The 12473-nt window shown below is 39.9% G+C and overlaps 1 protein-coding gene across 1 annotated transcript; it reads right to left on the reverse strand.

The window, feature by feature from the left end:
- Window positions 1–1111: 1111 nt before the first annotated feature.
- Window positions 1112–12167, reverse strand: LOC306768915 (cysteine and histidine-rich domain-containing protein 1). The gene is made up of 11 exons (XM_079257391.1): window positions 11889–12167; window positions 11207–11256; window positions 11067–11123; window positions 8751–8905; window positions 8302–8405; window positions 5392–5444; window positions 3923–3993; window positions 3412–3514; window positions 3124–3243; window positions 1970–2032; window positions 1112–1698 (listed from the first exon to the last, which is right to left on the reverse strand). Exons 1-11 carry the CDS (start codon window positions 11950–11952, stop codon window positions 1234–1236), a joined length of 1305 nt encoding a protein of 434 aa, XP_079113517.1. The 5' UTR covers window positions 11953–12167; the 3' UTR covers window positions 1112–1233.
- Between the last annotated feature and the right edge of the window lie 306 nt (window positions 12168–12473).

Raw genomic sequence — 12473 nt, forward strand, 5'->3', positions numbered from 1 at the left:
CTATTAAGACAGATTGTGACTAAGCTAAACATTAATGCACAGTACACCTCACATCTTTCCCACTAAGCCTTACATTGTACCTTTAATGACTAGTAGAGGACTTTACTGCAAGAAATGCTACATATTTAAGTGTTTCAGCTACCGTTGTGCTCATATTTATTCATACCCTTTCATTAAAGAAAAAGAAAAACAGCTGCCTGTAAAATAAACTGAAATTGACTAAAGTAATAAGAAATAAAAAATTGATGAAAATCATTACATTATTTTCTAATTCTGGTTCAATAAAATATTTTTTTTTGAAAAAGCAAACAAATAAGATAATTTATTGCATATTACATCACTCATAAACTAATATTTAGTTGAACAATCCTTTAATGTTTCCGCTCCAGTCAGGTGTTTTCTGTTCCTCTCAGTCAGACTTCTGCACCTGTTGACAGGTATTTTGTCCCACTGTTCAACAGAAAAGTGCTCTAATTTGTCCAGGACCAATTTGTTTGTTTTTTTTTCTCTTTCTTCAACTCAATTAAATGAAAAAACAGTGTCGTATATTAGTAAATTATGTTTTTGCAAATTTTTAGTTATTGTTCCTGTTTTTTAGTCTCCATTTATTTGAGTGACTTTTTTAAATTCAGCCTTTTCTTTAATGAAAGGGGATGAATACATATGAGCACAACTGTATATTAGCCATTCCTTTTGCTTGTACACCCTGACGCTCTCTTAGGCTGTATTAAAGCTGGCAGTGAAGTAAATCAGTGTAGGCTGGGTTCAAACACACACACACACACACTAGTACACACTTATAATCATGACAACAACTTGTGGATATAAAATGTGAGCATGAGTCATAATCTAAACACTTTAACTGTTTGGTTCACAGCTGCTGCCTGTAGTACCAGCGGGCACGCTGAAGCTTTTAAATTAACCATTAATCATTTTGTTTTTAACCCAGGGAAGGTGTGAACGAAGCTCTACATCACAGATTAAGCTGTTTATATGCTGGTTTTAGCTTTTAATGAAATGGTAAATCGTAGACACAGAAACAAAAACGTAGTTCTAGAAACAGATGTAGAAAAAGTCGTGTTGAAGGCAGATGCCTCAATAACATTTTCACTTCAACAAAATCAAACTTTTATTCAGATTTGTTGCTTAAAAAGGGCTTTTTAACCGTTAGCTTCCTTTGCCTAAAAAAATTCTGTTTTATTTGAACCTTTTAGTCTCTTTTGTTAATGCAAATCACTCCAAGTTAGCATCACGATCCTCCAGATCTGGCATGTCTTCATATCCTTCTTCTTCTTCCTGCCTCCTTTGCTCTTCCAACTTTTTCCTCTCCTCTTCTGCCCGCTTCTTCTCCTCCATTGCCTTCTTCATCTCCTCCTCTACCTCTTTCCTCTTTACATTTGGCACATCTTCCTTTTCCTTCCCCTTATTCTTCTCCTTCATGCTGTTATCTGTTTTCTTTCTATTCTCCAGCGTGTCGTAGGCCCACTCCTCATCCGAGTCACTAATGTCATCATCGTTGATGTCCCAGTCGGGATTGTACGACTCTGCAATTTCATTGACTGCTTCCTCTGCAGGCTCTGGCTCAGGTTTATATGTTGGGTCCTCCAGTTTGCCCCAGGCTACCTTGTCGGCTTTGCGGAGGGTGATCTCCACTTTGGATGGGACCATGTTGACCGAGCTCTGTTTGATGTCGACTACCTTACGGCCAGAGAGACCAAAGAGTTGAATGGATGACAAATAGATCATATATTCATGTTTATCTGTGCTTAGTTAACTATTATTAACCCTCCTATTTTGTTGGGTCTGTTCCATGTTGTGTCGTGTTTGGTAAAAGCAGCTGAATAAGATGCTTTCCAGGGTTTTATTACATACTAAATAAAGCAATGAATACTCAAAACCCAACTTTTAAATTCACCTAAATGTAAAAGTTACGTTGTTGAATAAGTAGTATCTAGGAGATAATACTCACCCCCCAGAGGTGGAAGTCCCGCTTAAAAATCTTATCACTCTCAAACTGGATTTGACATGAAAGCTACGGAGAAAGACAAATGAAGATTAAAATAGCTTTTGACAATGAACTCATGGATGAAATCTTGAAATTTAAATAATTAAACAGATTACATAAACTGCATGTCAGCAATGGCACCAAGAGAATATTTCTCTTTTTGCTTTCTCATTTAAATGATCAGCTAAGCTCTGACATTTCAGGAATAATTAATATATTCATTATAAAATATTTCAAACACTTGTTAGCATCAGAATTGGGAGAGTTAATTTACAAACCACATAATCTGTCTGTGATGCTATGGTATGTGAGAACAGGTTGGAAATCCAAAGGAAGTCTCCTTAAACCATCATGTTTTACTGTAAAATTAAACTAATGACTTTTAATGAACTTAAATGACATTTCTTATGTGGCTTTCAAAGATTAACATAGCTCATTTTAAGCTAACCTTAGCTTCCAGATGCTAAGTTTATTAGTTGTTGCCTCAAGTTAAAATTTAAGCTGAAATTCATGAATAATTTAATGAAGCGGTCCCACAAGCACTACAGTGTTTTTAATTAGTATCCAACTGAGTTTATTGGGGTATTTTCCCACAGTTTTACAGGAATTAGCCAGGCTTTTTACTCCATCTTCTCTGTTTCGCTAACATTGGTCATTTTAATTAGCTTAACTTCACAAAGCTAACAGGCATGTCAAACTACAGTCGTTGAGGTCCGGCCCGGTATCCAGCAGGTTTTTGTTGTTTCCCTCCACCAACACAGCTGATTCAAATAGAATTAATCCAGAAGCTTCTTGTCAACCCATTTCTGACTTTAGGTCAGGTGTGTTGGAGCATGGAGACAACAAAAACCTGCAGGATACCGGCCCTCGACGACAGGAGTTTGACACCTGTGCAAGAGGTTCAAACGTTAGCTTAAATTGATGAGTAATTTTTTTGGAGCTTTTAGACACACAATCACATCCTTTAAGGGTTGTTAGAGAGAAGTTGTTGCACCTGACACATCCTCATATCAGTGACTCATCCATGTCTAAGATTAGCTAACCAAAAATAAGACTGAATTATTCAGCTGAGTATTTCTGAAAGCTACCAGCAGTGTTTCACGTTCGCGCTCACTCACCACTGTCCGGTTGGCCTCAATGGTGCAAAACTCAGGATTTGAATTCTTGGCGTAAATTGTTACAACAACATTATTTCCAGTTTGGTGCCAGTCATGTCGACATGCTACCTTCTTCTTGTCCTGTAAACAAAGAAACACACATTTAAGCACATTGAGACACAGCTTCACTTTGATCCTTGGAATTAAAAATGTTTGCATTTGCGTTGCATGTTTTTAATGATGTGTTTTAACACTTTGAAAGTCTCCAGAGGTCCAGCGTTTACTGGTGGAGGGCTTTGTTCAGGGTACCTGCTTTGGCACCCAGCGGTGTTTCCCTGCAGTGCAGCCCTTCTGGTCCAGGAAAGCGTTGAAGTCTGTCGTCTTTATACAGCAGCAGCTCCAGTATTTATATCTAGACAAAGAGATGATGACAGCTGGTAACAGCGATGTTCATCCAGATGAACTGCTGCTAATTCAGGTCCTGATCGTGGAAATAGAGGTTTTCTCCGAGGCAGTTTGTGTTACTTTCACTTTAATTCACTTCAGAAGTCTCTTCTAACGTTGCATTTTGTTCTAATTATTCATCTTTAATTACCCGTCTGATCTCTTTCTTTTCTACTTTGGCTGTAATATTTGTTCCCTGCTTTGCTAACACGGCCTTTACTTCAGGTTTGTTTACATTTCTCATTTGTAGAGGCTGTTTAATGACTGAAGTCAGATTTCTGCTAATAAGATTGCAATTATGTTGCTGTAATTGCAGATAATTGCTTTTGTTATCTGTTGGGTAAATAACGGGACTCTTGCTGGGTTAAATGCTTACCCCTCGTGGAAGACTGGTGCTCCTGGATGGTGGGTGCAGACCTCCATGTCAGTCTCTGCGCCTTGATACATCTAAACACACAGATGATATGCTGATGATCTCGGTGCAAAGGTCAATTAGATCAGTTAATGTCCCAGATCAGAAGATAAGGTCAAGTTGCCGCCATGCAGGTTTTGGATGATTTCCCTGCTTCCTTACATCTAAATCAACTTATGACCCAAATTAATGGGAAATAAAAGACTGAAAAGATCCATTTAATCTAAATCAGGCAGCGTTTTCCTGATTTTAAGCCCCTCATCAGGTTGGTGCATTCATGGACCTTGTTCTGTTTTGGGGTTTATGAGAAACTGCTCTTGTTTCAGCAAATTCCTTGGTTAGTTCCTCCCAAAAACCAGCGTTTTAGCTCAGGAACCAGTTTTAATTGTTATATATTGTAGTTATATATTAATTAATATACATCTTTCTGAATGAATTCATGACACACTTGTTGTTTGTTACCCATTTCAAGCAAAAACACACCAAAAAGCAGACATTAAAAACATGACTTTGATAAAGACTTTGATGTAAATGAATTATTTAAATTTGCGCTTCTTTTCTTCACAAGGTTGTATTCGTGTCTTATAAAAAAGAAAAATGGCATAAACACCAAACTACAACAAAACTACATGATCAAAAGTTTCATGTTACATAATAATATAAGTTCTTAGTAAGTAAAACTATTTTAAACCCTTTAACCTTTTGCTGGTCACCAGTCAGGTGTTTTCTATGAGAAAAAGGCTGAAAATTGGATAAAAGGGCTTCATGTTGTTGCTTACTTTGTCCACCGGATGGCGCTCTTATTAAACTTTACAGACACTAATGATCTAAAGCATCTCAGTCTGTTTGTGTACCTGTATCTTTATTTGGACCAGCTCAGCTCTGATAGTTTAAAGTGGCTGTTTGATGTACGAACACATTTATTTTGATGGCTGAACTAAAGGAATGACGTCCGCCATAACATTATCCCATCCAATTGATTTGTGCCGATATGAACTTGATCAAGTTTATCTAATAAGATCTCTCACAGTGAGCCAAACTCTCAGTATCACACATGATTTAATAAATGATCAAATCTAACATTTTCCATCTGATTTATTTAGTCCAGATTATATTAAAAAACACTTGCATGTAGTTAAAACAGGCAAATAAAGACAAAAATGTGTGTAAAAGTGATTTTTGGCATAAATGAATAAAAAGATGAGTATTTTTCTGTTTTTTTTGTCAAGTTATTATTCTGCGTTTTCTCAGTGGCCTCACAAAAACAGAAATACACACACAGGTGCAGCAACAGCTCCTGGTGCGGATGATGAATTTGTTGGTTTTTTGCTGAAGTCAGATAGGCGACTATTTTAGGCCTGAGCAGAAATACCACAGAAGTTACTTAAACACTTATACACACACACTCAATCCCACGATGAAGAAAGACTTACTATTTTGCAACCAGTGTTTTTGCAGCGGGTCCCACATATGACCATCTGACTCTCTATGAAAAGACAGAAAAAACAGGCAAGAAGAGATTTTTCCTCTTTAAACAATGTAAAAAAAAAAGTTCAGGTTAGCAGCTTTTTGTGTCTTAAAGACTCAGCATTTTTACATTCACACATATGTTGGGTGTGTTTCCACCACATTCACATGGGTGATCTGTACAGGGGACCAGTTAAGGACCTAAAAACTGGACCATATTATCACACACAGACTGTATTGTTTGAAATGGATTTAAGGCCTTACTTTTGGATTGGACTGAAGTAGGCTGAATAAACAGCTGAAAAATACATCAAACTTATATTTCACACACAGATTTTTATGTAAACTGGTAAATTAGTCTGCAGGACTTTGTTTTGGTTTGATTGAACCTGAAGAGTTTGCTGATTGTTAAGAATCTGCTCATCTAAATGGCAAACTTTCAGAAAACCTTAACAGTCCGAAGATACCCGAAGAGATCTTTCATATTATTATTTCAGTTTTCAAGACATATAACAAGGATACACAGAAAACATTTTACTTGCTATTTGTAGAACATTACGGCTGATTTTAAGTGCAAAATGAGATGTCTTTTTCTTTTTGTTTGTAATTTTTTCTTCTTTTCCTACAAGTGGAAGACGAAGAAAAAGAAGATGAGGGCAGCTGAAATATATAATATTAATATATGATATGAAATATTCTGATTAAAAACACGTTTATATTGATATGTCATCGCCATTGATCGTCCAAATCTGACATCAGAAAGCTGAACTCGGCACCGCCCACTACTGAATGAATGGACTTAATAACCATGGCAACATAAAAGATGGATGTAATTATGAAGCGGCAACGTATGAAAACATTTAAAATTGATGTACACATCAGTAGACAGAAAACATTCTTGGTTTTTGTCTCATGTACACGTTTATCATGGCTGCTTTGTGTAGTTTTTTTAATGCAGGTCCTCACAACCAGTCTTCAGTATACAGGAAACCACTAAGCTTCCAGTGTAACCATCAGTGTGTCACAGACTCAGCAGCGATAAAAACAGACACGACGTCTTGTTCCAGGGGTCTAAAATACAGCGGCTGTTGTTTCTTTCTGCCGTTATCTCAATATTAACCAAATACTAACCTCCTCTATTGTCACCATGTTCGTTGTTTAGTTTACACCCCAAAAACTTCGCAATACACCGCGGTGACTAGAGCACAGGTGTCGAACTCCAGTCGCCGAGGGCCGGTATCCTGCAGTTTTTTGTTGTCTCCATGCACCAACACACCTGACCAAATATCATAAATAGGTTGACAAGAAGCTGCTGAATTCATTTGATTTGAATCAGCTGTGTTGGTGGAAGGAAACAACAAAAACCTGCCAGATACCAGGATACCTACCTCTACCAGGGAGTTTGACACCCCTGGTAGAGGAAACATCTAGAAACAAGCTTTGTAGACGAACAGGAATGTGAACAATCACGATCACTCATGGTGGAGCTGATTACCTAAACAGACACAAGGTTTAATAAAAATAAGATTATTCAGCCTCAGGCTACGGTTGTACTCTGACTTGTTTGGATGGCACACTGATATGTTATATGTTATATGTTAATATGTTAATATATATGTTAGTATGTTTCTGCTTCAGCTTCCTAAGACACCCAAAAGGACTAATCGACAAAAAAAAAAGAGTCAGGGAGAAAACAAGAGTCAACATCGGGCTGACTTTTACTGGCTGGAGAAAGCTCACCGAAGAGACAGGATGCAAGATGGACGATGGTATCCATCTTGGTATCCAAATTTTTTGCCTTGTTGTTCATATTATAACTTAAAGGTCCAAAATTATGCAAAATTTACTTTCTAACAATTTTCTAACAGTCACGTGTCATCAAAGACTGTATGAGTTCTAAAACTGAAGAAATTCTGTCACCTCTCTCACTTGTTTGCTCCACTTTTGAGAAAATGGTTGTTCAGACATGTCAGCCTGAGATATTTCCCTTTGTGAGGTCACATTTGAAGGCTCAGACCCAGAGCAGCCGTTTCCCAGTAGAATTCAATTAAGTGACTTTTGGATTGGCTGAAATTAGGGACCAAAGCTGAATTTGGGGTGAAACACTTGGAAAACGGTGTTGTTCGACCTCTGACACCCTTTCTGAAATTGTTGAAAAATGGATAATATGGGAGCTTTAATCTGACTGCCATTTGATTCCAGTATGAACAGTTTACGTCCTTGATGTAACATGAATACATGAGACATGATGTCACAGAGCGCTGTTCACGTTTCTGACTGGTGCACATTCGTTAGATCTCAATTATGTAAAAAGTTGGATGAAAAGTGACGTGATTGTTTAAACTAAGGTTGCTTTAGCCATGTTTCCACCAAAGGGGTCCGGCTGAAGAAGGGACAGTTTGGTGCCAAACGCTGATTTTTGGCAGCATTTCCACCTCGTCTTACCCAGCCGGCAGCGTATCAGCTGGATATACATCATGGCCTGAAGGACCAGTAAAAAGGATATCAGACATAGGTCCCATGTGGGCAAACAAGTCAGATTTTGGTCACTTCTACCCACAGTGCTTTGCCAAAACCAACTAAGATGACCTCGTCCCCGTTTTGTTAGAAAAAGTCATATTTTTGGGTTCAGTTTTATACACAAAAAACAGAATTTTGTCCATGTATTTATAAGGAAAAGTCACATTTTTTGCTGATTAATTGTGGTACAAGTTGTTCTGACCTGCATGCAAAAATGCTGGAATGTGAATTCTTCTTGCACCAGACTTCCTCACATCTTTTCAGAGAAGATATTTGATGATTCACTCTTTTTGGCTGAGAAAAGCACCAGAGATGTGTTCAGAACCAGCTTTAAAAACAACACCCTGAGCACTGACCTTTCTTCTCGCTCTCGGCTTTCTTGCTGAGGTCCAGTTTTTCCAGCGCCTGAGCCAGCGAAGCGGACACTTTGTGGGGAAGCTTGGTCATGGGCTCATCTGAACTGTGTGCACACACATACATGTACGGTAAAATGAAAGCTCGGATGGTACAGGAAGGCATCGAACAGACCTGCAGACTGATACAAGGTGTTATTCGCTGCATTATTTATTCCAGCGATGCTGCAGCCAACCTCACCCTGACCTTGCTGGAGGAATGCTACAGCAGCAGCTGCACGCAGCAGACTAACAAGAATGTATATGCAAACTGACAAATTCCACTTATTCCACAGACGTTAGACGATGAAGTGTCGCCATATAAATGAAGGCCAAGTGTGAATCACACACACACACACACACACACACACACACACACACACACACACACACACACAGACAGACAGACATACCTTGGTCTTTCTTTCTGCAGCATCTCAGCAGATTTGGGACCTTGGTAGATGATCTCCTGACCATTGGTGTGTTTAATGTCGGCCTTATCTGACGACACCTCTGGCCTCAGAGGCTCCTGGGGTTTCACGTTGCTGTGGCGCCCGCGGGTGCAGCCCTGCATTCAAACCATCACAGGTCACATTGGGTTAGGAAGAAATTCTTGATCTCACATGTGCAGAGGGGGGGAATCGAGCCTGCTCAAATATTAGCTGTGTTTCAAAAGAAAAGCAATTCCTGCAGAAACTTTTAAAGATGCAACGAATTCTGCAAAATCCAGGTGAAGTTGTGTAAGACGGACCAGATTTAAACTTTGCTTCAGCGTTGTAGCTAAAAATATGGAATTAGCTTACCGAGCTAACCCAGAGATAACAGGAGCTAACCAGGTAATGGAGGTAAGCGGGCTAAAGCTAAGTTACGTTGTTAACCAGCTAAAAACCGCGGTTGTTCCACGTTCTTCGGACTTGAAGCGGAGTTTGGGTACCTGTCAATCAAAAGGACCCGCCCCTAAATATGCCGAATTTTGAGATTAAATTACTTTTAAACGGGCGAGTTAGAAAAAAATTCACTCCCCCCACAGTTGTCATGAAGGTAAACCTGACCTATTAAATCAAAAAATGATTTTGGAACCAGGCTGTAAACATGTTTATTTCTGCTGTGATGTTGGTCTTTTTAACATGGGAGTTTATGGGGATTTGCTTTGTTTTGCAGCCCCTAGTGGATGAAGGGGGAATTGCAGTTTTATGCACTTCCGCATAGGCTTCACTTTTAACTGCCGGAGGCTCTGTCAATCTTACATATACGGTACATAATAAAAGACCAAACAAACATACTCGCGCACATCCCACACCCCCTCGCTGGAGCTGCGATAGCGCTAAGCTAATGTAGCAGTAGGTCACTGGGATTCTGCAGAAGCTGCAGACTAGTCAGGGAGTACTGGAACTGGAGGAGGTACTGACTGGCAGCTACACTAAATTAAAATGTTTGACATACGACTAACACACCAAGCAGTGGAAACTAAGTATAATGTCTTTGCAGGAATTCTTTCATTGGGGATCAAAATGGCCGCCGCGTTACGAGCATGCTCTGTTAGAAGCTGCCATAAAAATTAGTCTGCATCCAAGCTGTTTAAAAAACAAAGAGATAACGACAAAGTACACAGCCAATAGTTGTAAAGCTCTGTGTGCCATTTCATGTTTCATTTAGCCGTATCAAGCCGTACGTTCAACTCCCTGTTAGCTCAACATGCTAACAGTTAGCTGTTAGCTTAGTTGCTTCTCCGTTGTTCAAGTTGTGGGAATCTACCAGGTCCCAGGTAACAGAGAAAGCCTGCCCCTTGAGTCAAACGTACTTTGGTTGATTAATTTGTTTATACTTGAACAAGCACCACAATCCAGTCCAGTAAAGTCAAGTCCAGTCCAGTCCAGTCCAATCGAATCCAGTCCAGTCTAGTCAAGTCCAGTCCAGCTAAAACTGTTTTCCTTGTGCAATGTCTTGCCACTGGTGTTTTTATATACCAAAGTCACATTGAAAACTCGTGTGATGTATCACACTAAAGCAGAAATATCATCCTCTCCTGGTTTAGCAACGTTCACATGATGCATAATTCTGGTTACCAGTAACAATCAGGGCCAGATTAAAAGTCTACAGGTCCCTGGGCCCAGACTGTTCCAGGGGCCCCCTTCCCCACCGCAAGATTGTGAAAACTGAATGAAACACTGTGAAACAACATTTCTAGCATCTCTCACCTAGTGGTACCAATAGCAACACACCAAATGGGCCTGTGCCCTTAATGCCCATTGGATAATCCGGCCTGGGTAACAATAACTGGGATGTAAATATGATGTAAAAAAACTCAAAATTATTTTCTTCAATTATGAATTCATTATATAGAAGAAACATTAGTTTTTGTTTGAAACGGTTGCTGTAAAGACGAAACTGATGTGAACGTTTTGGGAGGGCTAGCTCACACAGATACCGCTCATTATCAGACCCTCACTTTATGATTCAGAGCTTTTCTGTCTCAAGGAGTGAAAAAAAAAATAGAAAATCCATCGCCGTACTTCATGCGTATGTATTAATTTGAAGTTAAATATGGGTTTCTCAAAGCAGCAGCTCAGAGTGTATCTTATGCCACTGGTTTCTCCTTCCACTTGATTAAAGTTTAATCAAAGGAGCTGCATATTTTCACATCATTTTCACTCCCACTGAGTTATTACACAAGCTCTTCTCTCTCCTCACACTCCAAACTCTGCAATGTTTGACCCTGAGCTTTTTACCTTGATGGAGAGAAACTCAGAGAAGTCTGTTGTCCTTTTTCTACAGCAGGACCAGCCCTGAAAACAAACACACACATAAATATTCAGCGTCACGTTCCAGATCGGACACTGATGAAATTATTAATGATCAACCGGCTTACCTTCAGGGCATCATGGAAGATGGGGACTCCTGGGTGGAAGAGGCAGGTATCTGTCAGGGGGTAAAACGGACAGTGAGTCCACATATAGACACACACAGTCAGCAGCTGTTCACACAGTCATTTTGAAGGGGGTGTATGTCCCATATAAGGGGGGCCTTTCAGAAAAACATGGCTGATAACGCTCCAAGTCCCTCACATGGAGACACACTTACATGTATAATAACACGGACACCAACTAGAACTCTGCTCCCTGGCGACACAAAGTCCTCCAATTCATCTCTTATAACTTGCACTATACATATTTCTATCTGTTTATAATGAATTTGCATATTTTAGAGCCACGATTTCCATTTGATTTGCACATCAAGGCGGGAAACGCACCACAAACGTGGCCACAAGTGCCCACTTCAGAGGGAAAGTGGGCGGCTGGTTCAGACGTGGCCAAAAAACTTTACACACATTTAAATGTAAAGTTAAAAAAAACACAAGTCAGTAATGGTTTCTGCCATTTTAAATGATTTAAATAGTTACTAGTTAAAAGAAAAGTAAATAAATCTGCCTGTAGAGGCCGTCAGGATGGTCCAGGTTGCTTTGTTTTATTGAATAAAGCAGAAAAATGGCCTCAAACTGTCTTGTGGGTCAATTTAAAGGAAAAGAAAAGAAAAAGGTGGAAGGTTCTCACCGTCTTTGTTCTTGTCAGGGTCAAACTTCTCTCCGCAGCCTTTGTTGTAACACAGCAGAGCCATGTTGGCCTGTTAGTTTCTCTGATTTCGTCTTTCCTCTCTACACTCGGCAGAAATCTGCTCCAGTTGGGAAATCTTCCTCCAGACTGGCCGCTTCTCCTGGTCTTAACGCCCCCGGTCAAACCTCCAGAAGTTTCTCTGGAGGCAGAAAGGAGAGATCCAGAAGGAGCGATCTCCTTCTGGAGAGAGGAGAGAAAGGTTTCTCTCAGTCTGGTTCAGGCCTGGTTGAATGGATGATAAAAATAGCCACTCGCCCCCTCCTTATCCTCCTCCCTCGCTCTCTCAATTTACAGCTGTCAAAACTTATCTGGAGGTGGGGGTTGACGTTCCTCCTGGTGAGCATCGGCTGTCACCAGCAGGCCTGCTGCGGCGGACGCCTTCTGGACTTTCTGCTGCTGGATCTGCCGGCATCAGGGTCGGCTTTCCCGTTTGTTGTTTCACCTCCTAAAGATGCTCCGAGACATTCTAACACCAGCCATCGCTAACAATGAAAATAATGTTTACATCCCAAACAGATTGCTCAT

The sequence above is a fragment of the Telmatherina bonti genome, assembly GCF_933228915.1.
Source record: "Telmatherina bonti genome assembly, chromosome: 18".
Taxonomy (NCBI): Eukaryota; Metazoa; Chordata; class Actinopteri; order Atheriniformes; family Telmatherinidae; genus Telmatherina; species Telmatherina bonti.